The sequence below is a fragment of the Schistocerca nitens genome, chromosome 2 (assembly GCF_023898315.1).
Source record: "Schistocerca nitens isolate TAMUIC-IGC-003100 chromosome 2, iqSchNite1.1, whole genome shotgun sequence".
Lineage (NCBI taxonomy): Eukaryota > Metazoa > Arthropoda > Insecta > Orthoptera > Acrididae > Schistocerca > Schistocerca nitens.
Window position 1 is genome coordinate 935,683,432 of NC_064615.1, and position 24,156 is coordinate 935,707,587.

At 40.4% G+C, this 24,156-nt stretch overlaps 1 protein-coding gene and 1 pseudogene across 1 annotated transcript in view; both read right to left on the reverse strand.

The window, feature by feature from the left end:
* Positions 1 to 200: 200 nt before the first annotated feature.
* Positions 201 to 24,156, reverse strand: part of LOC126235458 (high-affinity choline transporter 1-like) — a 402,761-nt gene continuing 378,805 nt past the window's right edge. The window contains exon 13 of the mRNA XM_049944181.1: positions 201 to 244. Coding sequence (XP_049800138.1) covers positions 201 to 244 — 44 coding nt within the window. The remainder of the gene's footprint in view (positions 245 to 24,156) is intronic.
* On the reverse strand, positions 3,015 to 3,132 carry LOC126238090 (5S ribosomal RNA; annotated as a pseudogene).

Below are 24,156 nucleotides of genomic sequence, written 5' to 3' on the forward strand. Positions count from 1 at the left end.
CTTTTTACGTACAATTCCTTGAAAAAAGCAAGATATCTATCTACTCTGAAGGAGTATAATTAGTATTATTCCTTTTTTTAAACAAGTCTGAGTTGAATATAATAATCAGTTCAGAAATATAGTGAAATAGCGTTATCGGTCTTAACATGGGCAACAACAGTATGAATAGCATCTCGCCTGTAGCGCATTGTTTAAATTCTTCACGGGCACTTCTTAAAGCGTAGGATGGTGACGTTAGCAAATACTGCAATAAGAGAGTACAAAATTAGGTAAAATTTCATCTTTTGCTTGAAATTACCAAATTACACTTACAACAATCATTCTGGCCTCCATCTCGCTCAAGATAAATCAGAAATCGAAGAAGAAGAAGAAGAAGTGAGAACAAAAAGGTCATCAGAGCATTTGTTCTAAGAATGACAATGATCATAGATACTAGTTCCCCCATAAACAGTTCTTTGTAGGTCATGACAAATGTAATTAACATTTCTCGTAATATTTTGTAAAGAAAGTTCATCATTACCAGTTTTTGACACTTTATAACTCCTAACAAAGTTTTTCGTCGTAAATGAAGTTCATTTTCACGAAAGTTTATGGCACAAGTGCCTGCTCCAGAAGGATAGCAGTACAGCTTTCTATACTCTTTCACAAACAAAAGGCGGAAAATTCCACACTGACGATATAATCGATACTTTTGCATTGGGTAGGTATCGTCACAACACTTGAAAACGTGTCATAACTCACATGCAGAAACACACTTGTCGTCGTACAGACCCCAGCTCACTATCTCCTCAGCACATCAATAGTGACTGACTGAAAACCCATTCAGTACCACAACTGAAGCTTTAATTCAGACAAGTATTATTATTATTTCTTGACAGTAAAATAGAGAATCTCAATGCCATCGGTTGCTTTTCTAGCGGATAGCTCGCCAGAATGATTTCTGGCATACCTAATTTCTGCTGTCGTCCAGCCACAGACATACATCACTTGACTGGCAATGCCATGGAGATAAAGAAAAAGAAGGGAAGTGCCATTACGTCGCAAACTTGAAGCCGATGTCGGCCATCTTTACCACATTCATACTCCCATAGGTCACCAGAGTGACACTTCCCCATGACGTCACTCTGAATGTGTCGTATTACTAAAGAAAATACGCATCCAAGAACACAAAAACGTTCGAAATTGAGTCTGGCTCAAATGGCTCTGAGCACTATGCGACTTAACTTCTGAGGTCATTAGTCGCCTAGAACTTAGAACTAATTAAACCTAACTAACCTAAGGACATCACACACATCCATGCCCGAGGCAGGATTCGAACCAGCGACCGTAGCGGTCGCAGTTTCCAGACTGTAGCCCCTAGAACCGCACGGCCACTCCGGCCGGCAACAGCAGTCTGCTATTGTTTTGGGCTACTTAAACGAAGCCCACTAGGACTTCAAAACAACGTACAGCATAAGTCTGTAGTGCAACTGTCTCCTTTTTTTACCTACATGGGCAATACCGTCTACAGTATCATGGGTGTCCCTGAAGCCAGTAGTTTAGAATCGCAATATGGCGGCGAGCGCAACGGACGTGTAAACAGCTCTTGGTTTACTGATAAAACTGTCGTAAGAAGTGAGGATAAAGTGATGTGGCTACGTTACCTTTAGAGTTTCGAATGGTCAATACATGCGTCGTGTTTGGTTGCAATTTTTTGTACGGTAGATGGGAGATACAACGAAAGGGACATATCTCATTGCAAGAATAAACAGAAACGTCTTCCGTACTTTTGCTTCTGTACTGTATGTAAGCCTACGTAATTGTGTTACAGTATGTTTTAACTGAAAAAGTGGCAGCGTTTAAATAGTTCACGAATATTTGAAGAAGGCGTTTATCAATGTAGTATTTATAGACGTTGCTTAATGACGAGTTTTTAACCGGTTTTGCCGGTCGCTGTGACCGAGCTGTTCTAGGCGCTTCAGTCCGGAACCGCGCTGCTTCTACGGTCGCAGGTTCCAATCCTGCCTCGGGCATGGATGTGTGTGATGTCCTCAGGTTAGTTAGGTCTAAGTAGTTCTAAGTCTAGGGGACTGATGACCTCAGATGTTAAGTCCCATAGTGCTTAGAGCCATTTGAACCATTTTTAACCAGTTTTAATCAACTTCGGCTTTTCTTCGAATAGTGTATTCGTTATGAAGGTGTTCCTATAAGTAGAACGTGGCATTTATGGTTGATAACAAGTTCTTTATTTATTTGAGAATCGTTATAAAAAATTATATTCCGCTTACTAGTGTGTATACGCAACTTGATGTTCTTCTCATAACGCGATTCTACAAAGTAAGTCTCAAACTCAACTAGTACGCAAATGTTTGCTCAACTGCACAACTTATTTAGACGACCTCATCAAGTTTAAAACGTAATTTCGTTTCAGAAAATAGTAGTAGTGCCATTAAATTAGTAGTTCCATTAAACATCCCGACGCCACCATCTTATCTCAACAAACGTCACGCTTCAGCAAAAGAAGCGTCTTTGCCAATCTAGGAATATATGTCTGTGCGCCGAACAGTGCCCGTACGGTCTTTACCATCTCTGTACGAATACCTGCATGGCTGGACACAGTAAGGATTTTTCTAGAACGTATGCACCAGCATAGACTTAAGTTACAATGAAATGATAAATGTCGCATCCTTTTTCTTCATTTATCTTACTTCTTGGCTGCTGTTACAGTAGATTGAAACGATGAAATTATGTCGTATATGTCGTGACGATACAAAAACCGATAAAATATATTTGATCCGTCACTAGGCACTGCATCGAATTAACTTAACTCTGCCCAAACAGGACACCAAGACCCAACGGTAAAGACGGGCCGCCGTGTCATCCTCAGCCCGCAGGCGTCTCCGGATGCGGATATGGAGGGGCATGTGGTCAGCACACCTCTCTCCCGGCCGTATGTCAGTTTCCGAGACCGGAGCCGCTGCTTCTCAATCAAGTAGCTCCTCAGTTTGCCTCATAAGGGCTGAGTGCACCCCGCTTGCCAGCAGCGCTCGGCAGACTGAATGGTCACCCATCCAAGTGCTAGCCTAGCTCGACAGCGCTTAACTTCGGTGATCTGACGGGAACCGGTGTGACCACTGCGGCAAGGCCGTTGGCATTGCATCGAATAGGGTAAAGAAATAAAGTTGTGGCACATTTTGACTATACGAAGGATCGGTTGATATAACACATCTTGAGAAACTTTAAATTTTAGTAATGAAGGAAAGTGTGTGTGTGTGTGTGTGTGTGTGTGTGTGTGTGTGTGTGAGGTCGTAGGTTGTAGGTTGTGTTCCAAAAATGAACAGCATACAGACAGAATTGATGATACTTTCTGCAGGACCTGACCATCGATTTGCAGGACACTGCTCAAGCACGTACTGATTTTTTTGACTGATGTGGCTGCTAAGTGCTATACCACCGACTGCACTCCCCTGACTTAATTCCTCGTAAGTTCAACTCGATTTCTAAACTGAAGGAAACACTTCGCGGCATTCGCTTCAGAACTGCTACAAATTCGTCGGGTAATAGACCGCGCCGCTCGAACTGTCAACACAACTGGCACCGCTAAGAATATCCTACGACTTCCACATCGCTGGCAACGGGTTATACACAATGCTGGTGACGACTCTGAAGGTAAGTAAAACTTTGAAACACGTATTTATTTTGTACGACCTGTAAATAAATAGTTGTTACTATTAAAGTTCCAAACCTCGTATTAGTTGCTAAAAGGTCATGTATGTTTTCGCAACCATTTACACTTCGATTGGACTCCTGAACTAATAGTTTAAAATAATTTTCTGCGTACGCACTCAATATGATATGGGACGACGTTTGATGCCTACTGCCGACTTTAAACATGTATTTTCGCCAACATACTGAGGGTAGATTGAAGTCACCAATAACTATAACTGTATGAATGGGGTCCATGTTTGAAAGGAGAATCGAGTTCTCTTTGCATTGTTCAGCAACTGTATTATCTGAGTCGGCGATTCGGTAAAAGATACCAGGGATTAATTAATTGCGGTTGTCAGTTATAACCTCTACCCAATTCACTACGAGGTAAACTACTTTTGACAGAAATAAACACTCCACCTTTGTAAAAATTTAGACTGACCTTAATTACGGCTTTAGCCAGCTTTGCATGCCTTTGAAGATTTCAGCTTCAGTGTTTCCTATTTGCGCTTGGATCTCTTCTTCTTTTGCAACACAGCAACGACAATTTACAACTACAATATTGACTGTCTAACTTCCCTGTGTTTGCCCTGAACCCTTTTAGACTGACGCCCTTTCTGTGGTTTGCCGTGACCCGCTAACCTAAGTAATCGCCCAGCCCCCTCAACTGTCCGTGTAGCCGCTTGCTGTGTGTAGGAGTCACCTGACGTGTTAAGTGAGCCACGGAAACCCACCACCCTATGGCACAAGTCGAGGAATCTGCAGCCTACACGGTCACAGATCTGTCTGAGCTTCTGATTCAGATCCTCCACTCGGCTTTTAACTAAAGGACCACAGTCGGTTCTGCTGACGATGCTACAGATGGTGAGCTCCGCCTTCATCTCGCAAGCAAGACTGAGTCTTTACCACTTCTGCCAGCCACATGAAAGCAGACAGAATATCTTCTGATTCAAAGCGACACACATCGTTAGTACTGACATGAGCCGCCATCTGCAGTTGGCTGTACCCTGTGCTTTTCATGGCATACCCAAGCATCCTTTCAGTATCTGGAATGACTCCTCCCAGTATGCACACTGGACTCCTTTCCCTCTTTCGCAGCCACATCTCTAATGGGTCCCATTACACGCCTAACGTTGGAGCTCCCAACTACCAGTAATACCAGCAGCCACAAACAGCGCCCGAAACCTGGTAGTGAGATGAAGTGGGTAGGCCCTCCTATAGGTCCTGCAGAAACTGTTCATCTGCCTGTCACACTCCAGAACGACCTTTCACTCGACGACAGGTGAGGATGTGCTTGATGTGAGCACAGTGGTGAACCGATCGAGAGACACATGGGACATGCTGGACATACCTGGGATCCCCAATCCCGATCCCCCCTCCCCACACTGATGCCCATTGGCAGCAGCCTCAAGCCCTGTGACTAAAGCCAAAACTGCCTGGAGCTGTGAGTTAAGGGTCGCCAACTCAGCTCGCATCTGACCACAGCAATCACAGTTCTTATCCATACCTAAGACAGTGGAAATACACTTTAGAAAGTAACAACAAAGATAACTAAAATAAGTTACTCCTGTTTGATGCTCATAAAAATAATTCGCAAATAGTGTATCCGCCTTATCTGATGCAGGAACGCAAGGAGCTGCCTCGCTGACATGCAAACCGACACAGAAAAGCCTGTACGATACGAGTGTCGATACAAGCAGTGGTAATTTACACCACATTGCTAAAGACTATGCCTAGAAAGCACTCAAACACGGAATAAATTTAAAAAACTGTTAACTATGTAGATAATTAAAAATAATTCCACCCTGTATGAAGCTAGTAAAAATAAGTCACAGACAAACAGTGTACTCGCCTTATGTACAGCAGGTGCGCAAGGCGCTGCCTCACAGATCCAAACCAATACTGAGCTGTTCTAACCAAATGGAGCCTAAAAACGTGCTCTTTAGTCAGGAAGATTTTTGTCGGAGAATTTTTCTATAAGATGACTGCATAATAGTAAATCTCTGTGCGTATCTCCCATGTTCGACGTATCGTGTAAACGAGTGTGAATTACCATAGGTGACAGATTTACCACGTTTTAGTACCAGAAAACGTAGAATAAGATGTGGGAAACCTACTAAACAGACTGCATACACTACGCTTACCACTGTATGCCTACTGACACCCACTACCCTACTAGTATTACGTATATGTTTTAGACTCGAAATTCTTAATTGGAATTGATTTCAGTCTGCTAGACATACTGGCGCTTTCTCCTATGTTGAGTAACTGTGGTTGTGGAAAGCGGTCCAGATTTGGGAACATCTGTTTTTGACAATATTGTAGCGAAGAATGTTCTGCACTGAGAGAGTATAAGTTGTTCCTGCTTTAATATAAAACGTACATTTCGCTGGCATTTAATATACTTAGACAGACCCCTGCAGGGTCAATAACGAACAACCCAGCCCATAGTTATAAACAACGACTTAAAAATGTATTTCCTTGGAATGGTATTCTATGCTCCCTGCTGATTTTTCCCAACACATGTCTTCCTGCAGCAGTGTTGTTTCCATGTAGGATAAACGCTGGTATCCTCACGTCACCATATCTTTAGAATATGTGGAAGCGTCTGAATTATTTCATTTTACGTAAGATAACCGACAAAGCTAACGACAGGCTTACCTCTGTACGTTTGTCCATTATTCAATTCCAGAACCGTTGCCATTCCCTGATGGCATTGCTGAATTCGCCACCTGCTGAGTAATATCGAAGTATTTTTTGTAAACCGAAGCGTAGGTATTGATTCAGATCTCACCTCAGATACTATTGTTATTCATTCAGCTACCATGAAGATCACACCAAAGAAGATAAATGCTTGTTCTCAATTTGAGATGCACTGGTATTTTCCTTCTGTAAAATTCAGTCAGTGAAATCTATGGAAGACGAATGAAATCTTTTGATTATTTAGGAAATGGCATTGAAATGAGATTTAGTCTCTTTTACTCTCGAACTATTGACAGCAAATAGTATTCGTTTTTGACTTCAGTTAACAACATAGGGCGTGAGTTGTGGATGTCATCTTGGTTAGTACAGAATTGTTAACTTCTGACTTTCATATATCGATACGCACAAATCAGAATGGAAGCTATGTTGATCCGTGATCTTTGGTTGAGTTATTACACCATCTGTCCTTGAGCGCGTTCACAGAGAGAGTATTATTATTAGTCCAGGTTTGTTGGGAAGCAGAAGTGCAATTGCATGGTCAAGGAGTATTTATCTGGAATCGAGCTGCTAAATGTTTAATAGAGATTTGATGAAAATGATTGACTAAAACAATGATGAGAGTATTTATGGATTCTGAAAAGAGTTTTACGAAAAACTGATTTAAAATAAATTTGCATTGCGTAGTTAACACTCTGTTGTAAAATTAACTGTCGACAGAGATTTAATTGAAGTATTTATCTCATGGATTACTCACCATTAGGTAAGTTAGTTCTCCTCCCTCACATACACTTTTTTTGAAAATATAGATCATTTTGAACAGGTTAATCTTCCTGTAAAGTAAAATTTCGAATTATCGACCTGTGACTGATTTTAGAAACAATTCTAACCTGTTAGTTAGATACTGAATGTGAAGTTACAGTGTAATTATATGCTATAAACTTGTTTTAGAAAAATCATGTCTGGAACATTAACTCCCAAAATTACCATTTTAACTTATCTTTACTTACCGCGCTGCTTGCTGTGGTCCATTTTCTAGAGAAATTGCACTCTACCGAGGTTAAGTGCAAAAATAGTTCAGGGCCATATTCAAACAGTTGCACAACGCATACAGAAAAATGTCATTACACAGTTAATCAGTGATTAGGTTAGATAGCTTACATTCAGTTTGGAAGTTATTTTCTTGTTATACAAGGCAAATTTAGAAAGGCAGTGTGATACAACCGCGCGTTAAACATTTTTTGTATGTTGAGTTTGGTTGTGCAAATTAAATTAATAATTTGGATAATTTTTGTGACAAAATTTAGTAGTTCATTCGATGTGTAGTTTTTAGTGGTGATATTTTGGCGTATTTTTGGGATGTTGAAAACTGTCCACTGTAACATCACGCGACGCACCACGGTTCACTCGACTGCACAATATAGGGCATAAGTAATTAGTTTCGTGTGTTTACACACACACACACACACACACACACACACACACACATATGCACAAAGCTATAGTGCAGAAAAGTTACTAGGGCCTAACTTGGAAAAACCCGTTTCTATCATTGAGAAGAACAAACGAATTAAACAGAAAAACTAAAGCATTTTATCTAGAATAATGACGTATGAGCCGCGGAGAAATAGTAATTCATGTCAACTCACACAATGACTAACCGGTCATGGACGTCATCTCTATCAGCTTCCCTAGAACGTCAATGATACTGCACAATTTTTCCTGAACCGCAATGATATTGAACGTCTAGGAGGATCATTGAGAGGTTGTGCAATAATATTTAAAACATCAAAGGCTTTTGAAATATTTTGCGCTGCCCGGAAATAATGTACCGTCTGTGATCAGTATTGACAATATGCTTAACCGTGGCTCGCATGCTATGGTTTTTGGGGCCATTTGTGTTCAGAGTTTAGTGTTGTCATTGACGTTGGGTGTAGGAAATTCAAAATGACTGTGAAACGATAAGAGAGACTATTTTTATTGCAATGCAGAAAGCTCTTCAAATCCATACCCGCACTCAATAACATTCTACAACATCGTTTCGCAACTTTATTGAACACTCTAGGAAGAACTCAAATAATACTGCACAATATAATTATACAATACTATTGTCCGTCTAGGGACCGCTTAAGACTGTATAATCTTCATCAGCCACTTTCAACGTCATTTCTCAGGATTACCAGAGTCGTCAATAAACCACGATGAACTCACTTCGACTCACAATCTATATTCCACCAAATAGTTATCCGATCAACGTAAATTATCTGGAGACCTAGCATACTATTTACGGTTCACAGAATCACTTACTCTTTTATTTCAGTTTTACCGATTTTCCCTTGATTAACTACTATTTTATAATGGTTAACTCTATTGCGTCTTGCTTAATCGCCAATAACAACAATCTTGTTTGGCAATTACAACATCTACAATTATTCCAAGGAAAAGACACCTGCCTACTGCATTTACGTATTGCTTTTGTTTGGCACTTTGTGTCCACGCGGTTATTTTGGATGCCGCATATAATAGAAACGTGCAACGCTGAAAGGTACGTGCGTCGTAAAAAGGGGCGTCGCGTATTCCTCGTATTCCCTCCCTCTCTCTCGTAACTCTAGAGCTCCGAGTTGCTGCTGGAAATTCCGATTACTTCCAACATACGTGTTTTTTTTATCTATAAATCAGCGTAGAAGCTAAATTCTAGCTACTATGTGTACTAACATAATCATATATATATATATATATATATATATATATATATATATATATATATATATATATATATTCCATGCAAAATGCCACCTTAAGACTTAGCAAAGTGTGCATGTCACCTCTGGTATGCTGTTACCACATCCCAAAATACGCAACCAGGAACTGTCAGTATATTTTTTTATACACCTCTATATTGCAATTGCTGCGTGTCTAGAGTGTACTAGATGAACCCTTCACCTAGACAATGTGATTATTACATAGAATAAATGTACTAAAAATCTGATAGCTATGCAGGTGGCACCAGTTTCCCTGACCAAATGATAACACCCATTTGTTTTCCCCCACCACTTTTTTACATTTCCCATTGGGGAACAGCTCTTTTGGTGGAAAAACTCCATGCCTGCCATTTCTGGGTTATACTCTATAGTAGCGTAATTGGGTAGTAAGCAATATGACGATGTCTCAACTAACTTTTTTCTTATTCTGCCTGGGTGCGGTATCTGATCTCTGCTGCTGCTGGCTCTTCATGATGATCCTTTCCCTGTGGTGTGCAGAGCATGGGTGAGGGTCAGTCTGATGGTTAGTAAGATCAGGGGAAAGGTGGGGTAACTATTTTTTTGCCGGTGGAGGAAAACCCTTATTTTTAGATAGTAAATTATAGAGTGATAATCGGTGGATGTAAAAGTGATAGGTAATCAGCTATCCTAGATAAATGGGTAATAAATTATAACCATAACAAGACAGATCATTAATAAAAGTGGTAGGCAATAAGGTGGCTTGTCCAAGTGGCTCGCTTGTAGAGAACAATGGACACACTTGAGCGAGGGAGAACTTTGACCCATGGCCTTCGGGATAAATCATGTAACTCACTCTGAATGGAGGACATTGACCTTGGAGGAAAATGGCTCTGAGCACTATGGGACTCAACTGATGAGGTCATAAGTCCCCTAGAACTTAGAACTACTTAAACCTAACTAACCTAAGGACAACACACACATCCATGCCCGAGGCAGGATTCGAACCTGCGACCGTAGCGGTCGCGCGGTTCCAGACTGTAGCGCCAGAACCGCTCGGCCACCAGCGGCCTGCTGACCTTGGAGGACATTGACCTCTGACCTTGCTGATAAGGAGAGCAAGTGGCCCAGTCTTCTCATATGGCTACTGAGCCACTGCTACTATCGTCATTAATAATGTTTTTATATAGAAAAACGTTATGTCTTGATGTGCTCCTGTCATGTATAATTTTAGTGAAAGTGTTCATAGCTTAAGCAAATTATAAATAATATTGCTGTGTTGTAACTTTGCTCCTCGTAAAAGTTGATATTGACCTAATATTAAAATTAATCTCCACTACAGCTGTGCATAGCATTGAAGTTGAAGTGTGAATCCTCATGTTGGAAGAAGTTTTCATATTCATGACACCACCAGGAAGGGAAGAAGTGGCAGCTAAAATTCATGCTCAACATACTTTGCATCAACGTCGTTAAAAAAAAATTTCATATCACTGACAGTGTCTAATGGAACGAGAGAATGTGGCACTGTTGATGGTCATCCATCAGTTGGTTGCAGACATTAAGATTTGCAATCCATCTGGCGCTGTTTGAGAAGAATAGACTAGTCCCCATATAACAGGACAATATGTGTGTATAAAAACCTACACAACCTCATAAATGCGCGAATAATATTATAAACACGTGTAAAGTATGTGAACTCGGATAATCGTTTGTATTTTGTTTAAAAAACAATTGATTGAGGAACCAGATTCAGCTTCCTGCACCAGTCTCCTTTTTTTGTGTCTCCTGTTACAACAGCTGCTATAGGGCAGTGACGTTCTAGTTTTTGTATTTCTTACTTTAATAATACAATCTTGAGAGAAATTATGCTTTTATTTTTGACTTGTAAATATTATTTCAGATTTTGTGATGATGAGCAACAATTTAAACTGGCCAGTGCTAATATGGTGATGCCACTGAGTGGCTACCATTGCTGCAGGATTAAATGCGTATTGCATGGTGAATAATAGAATCTAGAGTTATTCTAAACTTTTTACATGAAGTCTGATGTCTTATGAAGAATCATATCATTAGAAATACTAAATATACACTTAATTTATGATTCATGTTCACACATCACCCTAGTACAAATGAATTTTCAATTGCTATTGCCCAAATATTTTCCTTAACTGAAGTTATAAAGATAATTCGGCTTTATGTTCTTGCTAATAATCAAAAGTTAACCTCTAATCTTTCATTGAAAGCGAAAGAGGAATTATAGTGGCAACTAAGACAGGACTTACAGATATTTTAAAATGTCGTTTTTTTGTGTGTTTCATAATCAACACATTCTTGGAGACAAGACAAGACCGTATGGGTAAGTTCTTAAAGAATAATCAAATTGAAGGGAAAATCAATAGAGGAAATTAACTTACAAAAAAGAAAGACAAATTATTATCCAGAATTTACATCAAGTCAATAAGGGAGAAAACAAGACTCTTTCTTTGTTCATTCTACATGTGGATACAACCTTTTTAACATTACGATCTTCGTCATTTACAATGCAAATTTTTTAATTTTAAATTGCATAATTTTTTCTGTATACAATAATTTATAACCAGAAGATGTCAAGTAGCATATAAAAATGTAATAATGAAGTCACATCACATTGTTGTAAGCATAACCTTAATTATTGATTCAGATAATTGTAAATGCTGAGTAGATGTCGTTTTAGATCATAATTTATTCAAAAAATTTTTAAACATTTTGATACTATTTTTGGAATAGTAAAAATAGGAAAGATTACTAAAATGGCTACTGAAGAAAACTGGAACATGGAGCTTAACATGAAGCAAAGAAAATTTGTTAATGCGAAAACTGAATATTCACAAGTTTCGGAGCGCGATATAGAATTGTTCTCTGAAAGCGATACATATACTATAATCCTCATTTCTGTGAAATTGATGTTGACACAGACTGTACTTTGTATAAAGCAATTATTTAGTCTGATGAAGATTCATGTAAAGCAAATGTTGGAATAGATGATATTGCATGTGAAACGAGTGTTCAAATAAGTGATCATCCAGTTCATCCAGTTACACTGCTGTTATAAAATACTAAAGCAATGAGAACAACATATTGGCGCAATTGAAAAAAACAATGCAGTGATTGAACAAAATTTACTACTAATTTATCACAGCAGTGTCATGATTTAACAAGTGAAGTTTCACAACTGAAGATAGTTTATCATCTTGCAAAAGCCATATCTTCTTTATATAAAGAACAAAAACAATTAAAAGATACTGTACAAAAATTAGATAAAACTGATACCTTTTGGTAGAGCAAAGGGCTAAAATACGGAAACAATTATATGATCAGTGAGAGCACATTGTTGATGACTTTCCACTATGGTTTTCCCACAAAGACATAGAAATTAATATCAACGTAAATTAAGAATTAGAACATGTGCTAAATGAATTGGTCGCAGCCATGATGCCCAAACAGGACAATTCTGATGGATCAATAAAGTGAGAATCAGAACAGATGCAATCTACTTCAAGCAATGATTTACCAAAATGACATGACCAACTTACAATGCTAATCACAACCATACGAAAGGAACTGTCTGTCGTTAGAGGAATAATTCAAGCTACCTCACTAACTGCTAATAGAACATACGATAGTTACAATATTCCTGGTGCATGTCTTGTGATGTACAGTAACAAAATCAATTCCAGTGATTTATTGTCATGCTGCATACCATACCGTTTGTCTTACTTGAAGAAAGTTTAATTAAGCACAAACAGTTTGAGGTCTCTATGCCAGACTGGCATTATCACGTTACAGCACAGAGTCACAATTCAGACTGGCCAAATAGCTATCACACTGCCCAAGTGACGTCACCTCCTACATCAACCAGGTATGATGCATGACGTACTGACCACTGCCTGCTGAACCTGAATAGTAAGAATAAAGGAAGGTACAATAATTGGTATCATCCTGCTTACCAGAGAAACAGTGGTAGACAGTTCTATAGCCGGCCGCGGTGGTCTCGCGGTTCTAGGCGCGCAGTCCGGAACCGTGCGACTGCTACGGTCACAGGTTCGAATTCTGCCTCGGGCATGGATGTGTGTGATGTCCTTAGGTTAGTTAGGTTTAAGTAGTTGTAAGTTCTAGGGGACTGATGACCACAGCAGTTGAGTCCCATAGTGCTCAGAGCCATTTGAACCATTTGAACAGTTCAAATGGCTCTGAGCACTATGGGACTCAACTGCTGAGGTCATTAGTCCCCTAGAACTTAGAACTAGTTAAACCTAACTAACCTAAGGACATCACAAACATCCATGCCCGAGGCAGGATTCGAACCTGCGACCGTAGCGGTCTTGCGGTTCCAGACTGCAGCGCCTTTAACCGCACGGCCACTTCGGCCGGCATTTGAACAGTTCTATAGGAATAATAGCAATGGTTACAGGATTTCACGTAACGTGAAACAGAACCAGGGGAATGTGAACAATACTCACCTGAAAGACAATGAAATGCCCCATGTTCCATCTAATAGTAGCTGGAAGAATCTATGCCCATTCATGGATATCATTGAAATTGCCAATGAGCCACTAAGGGTTCCAATGACAATGCTTTGTCAAACTGATTCTGACATTAAGCTCTTCAATGATAGTTATTTCGTGGAGTGGGTTCATCAGGGCTATCATGTTAGCCTATTAAGGTATAATGATGGAAAGGATGTACGAGATGAATTGACTACGGATCAACAAATGTGTTCTTATAACCCACAAGAATTAGTTCAACATTCAATTTATGCTATAGATGGGAAAATCCCTACTTTAACTGCTCTAAACCTAGTTGCCGCTGTTAATATTATGTCACAGAATTTGTTCAGCAGGATTCAGTAGAGAAATAAAGTGCCAACTTACCTGGTGAAGAACTGTCGTGTAACTGGAGCTCTAGGCGCAAAAGTCGCGCGGATTGGTCGCGCGGTTAGAGACGACATGTCACGGATTGCGCGACCCCTCCCGCGGGAGGTTCGAGTCCTCCCTCGGGCATGGGTGTGTGTTTGTTATTCTTAGCTTAAGTTAATTTAAGTTAGTTTAAGTAGTGTGTAAGTCTAGGGACCGATGACCTTAGCAGTTTGGTCCCTTAGGAATTCACACACATTTGAACATTTATAGTGCAAAATCACAAATTCTGAAGTGGCAGACACAGGTGGTTGTTACAATAGTAAATAGAGCTATTTTAAGCCCATTCCTAATTTTGAGTGGTCTCGTAGTCAAATGTTTAGTAGGCATGGTGTTTTTTCCGACAAAAGGATGTAAAAATCAGACTTTTCTTTGCGTAAATGCTATTTGAACCACACCTGTAAGGCCTTCCAGCTAGTACCAGGCCCGGATAAGATGGGAGGCTTAATCGTTGGACTAACCACTCAACATTGTAAAAAACTGGAGGAGTCCTATACACTTAAAACTAGCCTCAGATTGGAATGAATGTTACAGAAACCGATCCAAACTTACGAATAAAGGACTATGAATAGGAACATGGATTGTAAGAAGACTATGTACTGCAGGACAGACAAGGATACTTGATGAAGAGCTAACAAAGTACAAGATGGAGATAAGATGGCCTGGGCAAAAAAAAAAAAAAAAAAAAAAAAAAAAAAAAAAAAAAAAAAAAAACTATACGATCCTATACAGGGAAAACAAACATGGGCACCATATATGTGAGACAGGATTTGCGGTACATAATAAAATAAATGCTACATCAGAATCAAAGGTAAATATAGAAATATCTCATTAGTAAGTGTCCAAGCCCCAACAGAGAATAAGAAAGAAGAATAAAAGACGAATCCTGTGGCACCTTAGGCCAGATGTGCTGCAGATGACAACCATACGACATCAAAATTCTGATGGGAGACTTAAATGCCAAAAGTAGGGCAAGAACACCAACGGAAACCACATGTTGGCATGTTTAGCTTGCACACTGAACCAAATAATAATGGTATAAGGCTCATAAACTTCGCCACAACTAGAAACACGAAAATAGTCGGTACATCATTTCCCCATTAAGACATACATAAAGCAACATGGGCCTCACCGAATGGGATAACTAGAAACCAAACAGACCATGCGTTGATAAAGAAAAAATATGAAAAGCAGTGATAGATGTTAGGTCAATGAGAGCGGCTGAGGTAGGATCAGACCGTTCTCTTGCGCTAACAAAGATGAAACAATAATTACCAAATCAACCAAGTAAAAGCAACAGTGGCAAACGAACCCAAAGAGTAGATTTGAGTAGGCTAAAATAAGAGGAGGTGACTAAACAGTTTAAGCTTAGAAACAGATTCACACAATTAGAGAACGAAAGCAATAGCAAAGAAGGTGAAGATATAAATACAAAATGGAACAACATAACAATTGTTATAAAGGAGGCAGCACAGAAATTGCTAGGAGATAACAATAACAGCAATATCAAGCTCAAACATTCGTTCACTGAAGAATGTAGAAAAGCAGTTGAGGACAGGAAGACAGACAATAGGCAATGATGAGCAATAACAAATATGAAAACAACATAAAATACAGGACAGCCACGAGAGAAATGAAGAGAACAATTAGGCGAGAGAAAAGCTCATTCATAAATAGACAGAGAAAGCAGAGGAGGACTATAGCCAGAACAATCGTAAACCGTTTTACAGGACAATGAGAAGCTGTAGAAAGGAGTACAGAGCTAAGCCTTTTATAATGAAGGATGAGAATGGAAAATGACCACTAAAAATGAAGGGAATTCAGAGAACTGGAAGAGATACTACAAAGAACTCCTGAACAGCCCGGTAAACAGATTCGACAAGGAAAACAGGGCAGAAAACAACCAGAACATACAACCATTATTCGAAGAACCAGCTCTGATGGAGGTGAAGGAGGCAATAAAAGGACTGAAAAATGGCAAGGCCCCAGGCATAGACGTGGCATCGGCAGAGCTCATCAAAGAAGGGGAGACAAGACATATGAATTGTTAGCCGAATTGATAAAAGAGGTGTGGAGGAAAGAAATAATGCCGGAGGAATGGGAAACTATTGCCGTATGTGCCATATACAAGAAGGGAGACACATAACTATAGAGGGATATCTCTATTATGCACGTGTTATAAAATAACATCAAGAATTATACTGCACTGGCTCTGTTGTGTTGGCAGAAGAGCCAACACCGTGTTACGAATGGAGGCCGAAATGCACGCGTTTTAGCTCACGCAGGCTGGGAGGGAAGAACTATACTGACGTGAGGTCTGGAACATGACAAAGAATGAGAATTCAGAAAGCGGACGTAATTAGTTTGATACTTAACTTTGATCCATTACTGATGAACGTCGCTCTTGACGGTACATGATTCACATTATTGTCTGTTCAGAATTCATTCTAATTACTGAATATGGCGCCTTGCTACGTCGTAGCAAGTGGCGTAGCTGAAGGCTATGCTAAACTATCCTCTCTGCAAATGAGAGCGTATGTAGGCAGTGAACCATCGCTAGCAAAGTCGTACAACTGAGGCGAGTGCTAGGGAGTCTCTCTAGACCTGCCGTGTGGCGGCGCTCGGTCTGCAATCACTGATAGTGGCGACACGCGCGTCCGACGTATACTAACAGACCGCGGCCGATTTAAAGGCTACCACCTAGCAAGTGTGGTGTCTGGCGGTGACACCACAGGCTCAATCCATACATTGAAGAAATGTTAGACATAGCACAAATGGGGTTCAGAAAGGGAAAGTCAACAACAGACCAAACAGTCACACTAAGAAAAATACTAAATAAGAACTGGGAGTACAATCAGGAAACATTCTCTATGTTTATAGGCTTCGACAAAGCATATGACAGCATAATGAGAGAGCAGATGATGGCAGAGCGTGGGATACCAGACAAGTTGATAAAGATAACTAAAATGTGTGTGATGGATCAAAGTGTTGAGTGAAAGTAGAGGGGGAGTTCTCAGAAACATTTGTGGTAAAAACAGGAGAATATGTGAATATCGAATGGGTAATTTTGTACTCAAAGGGAGATGAAAATTAAAAGTCATGAGGGACTAGAATGCAGTTGTAGGGGAAGGGGTAGAAGAAAGAGTTACGGGGCGGCAAGGACTTTATGGCAGGAGTGAGAGAGGATAAAGATTAATTGAGCTCTGCAAAAAAATTCAGTTTGTAGTAACGAATACTTTGTACAAGAGTCACAAGTTGAGGAGATACTTGGAAAAGACCGCGAGAAACGGAAAGATTAGATCATCGTCAGGCAGAGATTCCGAAATCAGATACTCAATAGTGAGCTGTACCAAAGAGCAGATATACACTCAGGTCACAATTCAAAAGTGATGAAGAGTAGGCTGTAGTATAAAAACTATTTGGGAAGAATCAGTGCACAAAGAAGTGGGATACGGAAGTTCTACGAAATGAGGAAATACACTTGAAGTTCTCTGAGGCTACAGACCTTAGTATAAGGAATAGCTCAGCAGGCAGTACGGTTGAAGAGGAATGGAAATCTCTAGAAAGGGCAATCACAGAAGTTGGAAACAAAAATATAGGTACAAAGAAAGTAATTGCAAAGGAACCATGGGTAAGAGAAGAAATACTTTAGATTATCAATGGAAGAAGAATGTGTAAAAATGTTCAGGAAAAATCAGGAATACTGAAATACACGCTATGATCGAGCTGTTGTGAAATCTGTGCGTGATTCTAGTTGTAATTAAACGTTTGTGACTGAAATTAGGGCACTTGCAGGAAGGGTAACCTGTGAGCGAATTCTTGTGTCTGGCGTGTATCGCGTAGTGCTATTGGACGGTTTCGCCGACGCAGACGTCTCGAAAAAGGATAGAAACTTCACTTACCTGGGTTCAGTCCCTTGGACAGCTGGTTGTTTGTGGTTCCACGTGCAGAAGAGGGATATCCTTACGCTGATCAGCGAGCCATTCTATTGACACAGGCACGCGAACACCGCAGCCACTATGCAGCTTCGCCGACTGACTTAACACTGCCCGCAGCTGTACCCGACGACGACCCCAGTGATGCAAGACAAACTTCATGGGCGACGCTGTCATGCCAATGGTGCCGTTACAAGATATTCAGATACCATGACCGAGGGAGATACAAACCTATGTTTAATAAGGATACTTGAAGTAGCTGCTATGAACATTAGCGATGTGGCAGACTCATTAAATGCACGTTGTGCAGCATGCGTGCTTTTCATATCATTTATGTCTAACTTGTAAATAATACTTGTCCGCCTTTTTAATAACTTTTATTTTCAGCACAACTACTATGAGTTGTGCAAAGACATTTCTGGTCCTTCTGTACGATTGTTCCAAGAAACGTGGCTCGTGCACGAGAGACAACCCGGTTGGTTTCAGATGTCCCGTGCTCGTCCAGCCTTGTACATCATCGCCTGGGTATCATCCTTCAACTTGGTACCGTCCGACGACTTCTGGCCTCACCTATCAGCTGTCCATTCGTCCACTCCATGTTCTTCAAAGAAGACACTGAAAATGTACTAACAAAACTATTCACGATTTTTATTGTAAGAGAAAAATGAGAACAATAACTAGCTACTTTGAACACTGAACTGAGGATAACAAATATGGGCGTAACGAGATTTGTGATCTCTTAAACGCAATTCTTTTATCTTAAACATAAATTTATTAAACGAATCTATACAGAATATCTGCGTGTCTGAATCCGAAACTAAGTGAGTGACGATCTGCTGAAAGGCACCGTCAAGATACATAAAGAACTGTGCCAACGCCATTCAAGGGGACTGTACAATAGAAGAATATATGTGAAGAAAAATTTACACAGCAATATAAACGCACAAATAATGCAGTATTATAAACACTACTAAAGTATGTATACTCTGTATAATAATTTGGATTTTGTTAAAAAAGGAATTAATTGAGGAAGCCGAAACAGCTTCCTGCATCACTGTCCGTTTTGCGCGTCTCCCGTCACCACGGCTATTATAAGATGGTGACATTCTAGTTTTTGTGTTTTTTACGTTTACAATAAAATCTTTGAGGAATTATGTTTTTATTTAATATTATCACATTTCCTTATCGTAACATTGAATTTTAAGTATGTTTTCAGTTTCTGTGACGGTGAGCAACAGTTTAAGCTGGATGGGGCTAATACGTTGGTGCCATTGAGCGGTTGCCATTACTGCAGTCTTAGAAGCGTATTGCATAGTCAGTAATAGAACCTGAAATTATTCTAAACTTACTACACGAAGTCCGATGTCTTACAAAGAATAATCGCATTATAAAACCCACGTAGGCTTTAAAATATTGAATCACGGTCACGCATTACCCTGTTAACAAAGAATCAGCGATCACTGACTAAGTCGATTTTCTGTTTCACTCTTCTCATTAAGATGATTCCACTTTCTCTTCTTGCTAATACTTAAATAATTAACCCTTAATCTTTTATTTTAAACGAAAGAATTACACCCGGCGCCATCACCCTTCTCTCATCACCAAAACAACACAAAAACGACACAGCATAACACTCATTACAGTCACCCATACCCAAAAAATAAAATTAAGACAGAACGTCGTGAAAGAAAGGAGCTGTTGTGTGCGGAGAAAGTAAAACCCTTTCGAGCTGGTGGATGGATCAGATTTTCTTGGTCTCCGTGCCAACAAAACCATACGATTCTTTTTCTTTTCATCACTGATACTATTGTTCACCTTCTCTTGTCTGCCAGATAACACCATGATGTTTATAATACTTCTAGACATTCTGGATATTTCATAGCGAGAAACTGTGCAATCTAATTATTTGAGGTTTTCGTAGACGGTTGCCTAGGTAATATGTGCATCACTGGAAGATCACTGACATGTCTACTGCTGTGGATACAAAAAGAGCATGCGTGGTTGTGAGGTGTAAACTGAATACCACTGAAGGAAAATCGAAACGGGCGAGGATGGGAAGCGAGTGAAAGGGAAATCACGAAATTATAATGCACATTAAAGAAAAACAAGTCTGAACGTGTTCAAAACCATTTATCATTAACAATAAACAAAACACATTTCAAATCCTCTCTGATCAGGTACCACACTGAGACTTTAGAATGGACGGCTTTTAGTTGGATGCATTCCATGTTCTGTCAGTTTATACAAACTACTTCACTTTATAATTCATACACTTTCCCAAACTTTTATATAATCAAAAATATGCTTGCTGGTGGTCAGAAAAATGACCCGTATGCTGACATCTGGTATCTTTTCTTAGTTTACCTTTGTACATGAATCGAATGACAATAATTTGTATAGACGCACACATTTGATGATTTACAGGCATTTAGAAGTCGCAAGAGAATAACTTGGGGTTTTCCAACCCTAAATACGTGTTGTATGTACTGACTTCAATAGAAGCGGTGCGTCCGTTAATGATTGAGATTAATTCTTTATAAGCACATTGCAGAACACGCCTAATGCACTGTGCTCCCCATTTCAGCTGATGTTCGGTGTGAGAAGTAGTATCATAGAGATTGCCATAAACTGAAGAGCAACTGAATAAAATTTGCCAGTCTTTACATAACGCAACGTAGAGCACTGAAGAAGCTAATCCAGGAAAAACTTAAACAAATGCTGTGACAGTTTTTCAGGTGATCTCTCACTCGTATCATATTTGTACATGTTTTGTATGGTTAAATGAAGTGCCCTGGCAGCCACGCTAGCCATTTCATTATTTTTGTGTGCCAATCAATGGGGAACTTGGGTCTTAATGGTATCAGCTCAATTGATGGAACTATCTACATACGTGCTTCCCGCCTGCGGTGCGTCACGAACGAATTCTTCCAGAACTGGAATCTACGTAATGCAACATGCCTGCACACTGCACGAATAGATCTGTGTACAAAATTTTAAAATCATAATAAAGTTTTTTGCTTTCATATAGCAATTTCTGTTTCAAAAGCTAAAGGCCAGATTCGTGGTGTGGCGTTCTACTTCTCATTACAAAAATGGAATGCAAATATTATGTAAAAGTTATGTAAAAATCAACATTTGGTTAAAATACAAAATATCGTAACACATACACAGTCTTTTGTAATACTGTCCGGCCTCTGTATCTTAATCTTCTGTACATTCAGAGTGATGAGTGCGCTTATAGACAAAAAAGTACCACAATCGCGAGATATCATGAAACAGGTGCGTACTGTAAATGTTTGACGCGGTAGTACCTTTCGTGTGAACGCATCAATTACGCATTGTACATAATCAGTACAGGGATATCACAGGTATCCGGGTAGCCGGCATAGGAAAAGCAAATGGTACCCCGTGAAGGCACAATACGAAATGCACAACTTCATAGATACAGGTCACGCTAGAGAAGAACATGTGCAGCACACGACACTTTCTACATGGGACTAAGGACAAAGACGTGGTTTTTACCATAGTATATCTTTCTCTCATCATAGTTGTCTCTGATGATTTGAAATTTACAGGCCGATTAAAACTCTGTAGTTGACAGGGACTCGAAAGAGGAACCTTGCCTTTCGTGGGCATTTTTTTCCTTCTGCTTCCTGTCAGCGTACGGTTACATCATCTTCGCACTTTATGGTGGATTGATAGAAACTGGAAGTTAATGACGGTTTATTTCACCAGCAGCTCTTTGTGGTTTGAATTGTGATTTTTTTTCTAATATTGACGAGCCACCCAAATAGACTTTTCGAAAACGAGGACAACTCATAGTAGGCTAAACAAGAAGCTACTTGAATAAAAAATCGGCGACATTCGTACGCGCACTCACCGAAGAAACGTCAAATTGAGAGACTCGCACAGGGCTGTTATCCACACGACACCTTTTTTGTTAGTTGTGAATAGAACAGCTGGAATACCTTCTGTAATGTCGATTACTTCTGTTAATAATCTGCTTCAGCCTGACATCCGAGTCACATACAGTAACGATCCATTTCAGCCAACAGTCCCTGAACAAGAGCCGACACCTCGCCTATCACTATGCTGGGACAAGCTACATATAGTGAAGACCCCAGGTCAGTAAAATTTGCAGAATTTTGCCACCTTTTCGAATGCCTATAAATGACATAAAAAAATTCTGTGAGTCCACGATCATTATCACTAGTCAATGTAATTGTCCGCCTTTATCGCTAATATATCTTTACCGTTTTAATGAAAATACATCTCAACGCGTTTCGGCCATAGCCATAATCAGAATCACATTTAAGAAACTAGATACACAGTATCTCGTCAGTTCACACGCACAATTGATTATGATGCGCAAGCGCAGGTGCGGGAAACAGGCAGAAGGGTGAGGGAAGCTAACGTCATTGCACGTTCAAATGGAATAAAATTCGCCCTACTTTGAACAACAAATTATTTATTTTCATTCTTCGTCAATTCAAAGCTGTTTAATAATTTTAGAAAGTCCATATTTTATTTTAGTACCGTTACCACCACCATAAACATCAACAGCTCGTAGTCTTTTAGATAGCATTGCTGACCCTTGATCACGAGCTCTTGGGTTCGATTCGCGACCGGGTCGGATTTCCTCCGCTCGAGAGTGGGTTTGTGTGTTGTCCTTATTATCAGTTTATCATCATCGACTCACAAGTCGCCGAACTGGCGCCAAATAAAAAGCCTTGCAGCAGCGACTGAACATCCCGAACGGGGTCTCCTGGCCAATGTAATTTCATTGCGTGCATCTTCAACTTTTCGTGACGTCATGAATAGCCCACTAAATTTCGGGCATGCAGCCGCGCAAATAAAATGTCTTCCACTGATATTTCGGCCGCGTATTGTCCGGCCATGCTCAGAGTAAGTTGCAAGAGTGTCTTGCGACTTACTCTGAGGATATGAAGGTGGCATCTGTCCATTTGGACATGTCCGAAAGAACAGATGACATCTTCATATCGTTAAGGCTAACCGCGTGATGACCTTCTGCAGTGCGGATGCACACGAACTGCCTGAACTCTTACGGGACTCGGTGAATTGTCTGCCGCGAGTAATGGGTATAATGGCAGGGGTACTAAGAATGCAGTGTGTGGACTAGAAGTTGAGAATGTGGGTCTCACGGGGAGCGTGCCGGCGATAAATCCCTGCAGTCACACTATCTTCTGTGCCCTCGGTGGCTCAGAGTGAGTGTCGGGCATATACCGCCCCCGTTAACGTATGTGCACTCGTTCATCGTGGAACACAGTTACGTTCGAGAGCGTTTATCGACGACCCGACAGTTGACATCGAAGGACGTGTACCATCTGCTTCTTCGACAGATCGCCCGGAATAGGGTGGAACGGAAACATCCAGCCGTTAATTGGCACGTGGTGTGGCGCACGGTACACGACCCTCACCTCCCTACAACAGCCAGATCAACATGGTACATTGTAGTGAACCGAAAATACCCTACGAATGATAAAAAGTACGCAATACATTTGGCGGATTCGCCCAAGTGTCAGCAATGCGGCGTGCTGGATACAGACGACCATCGGCTGGTCTGCGGCGAGGCATTGGCGGTCTGAACTCTCGCAAGGAAGATAACAGCGTTCATGCGGCACACTATTTATACAGCAGTCTCTTCTCACATAGTATTTTTTCCAGAGGAAACTTATTTTCCGCGTCATTAGACGAGCGCAGTGGCGTGGATCACAGGTATGACGGTCCATTACATCTATAGAGACACACGTCTGAACGTACTGGATTACTGGCAATACTTGCAAGATGGACACACAAAACTGTTACGGCTACAAAAGTACAAGGATTGGTATGCCAATTTCCTAGTAACGGTTTTTGCGGACCCGCCACATACTTGGGGTGTGCCGGGTGCGCAAAGATGAGCGGCGGTGCTGTTGTTGTGAAACCGACCAAGTAAAGCGATCAGCTAAGAACAACTATGCGAGTATGCGACCTAGGAAAAGCTAACGCTTGCATAATTAGCAATGGGATGTACTTCAAATTTTGTTTTCATTCTGTAAATACTTTTCTTTAAGGTGCCGGAGGTGGCCCTACTCTGACTGTGTTCTTATTTCACGCTGCACGGTAGGACGGCAGCGAGGTTTCTTCCAGGACAGTTATAAT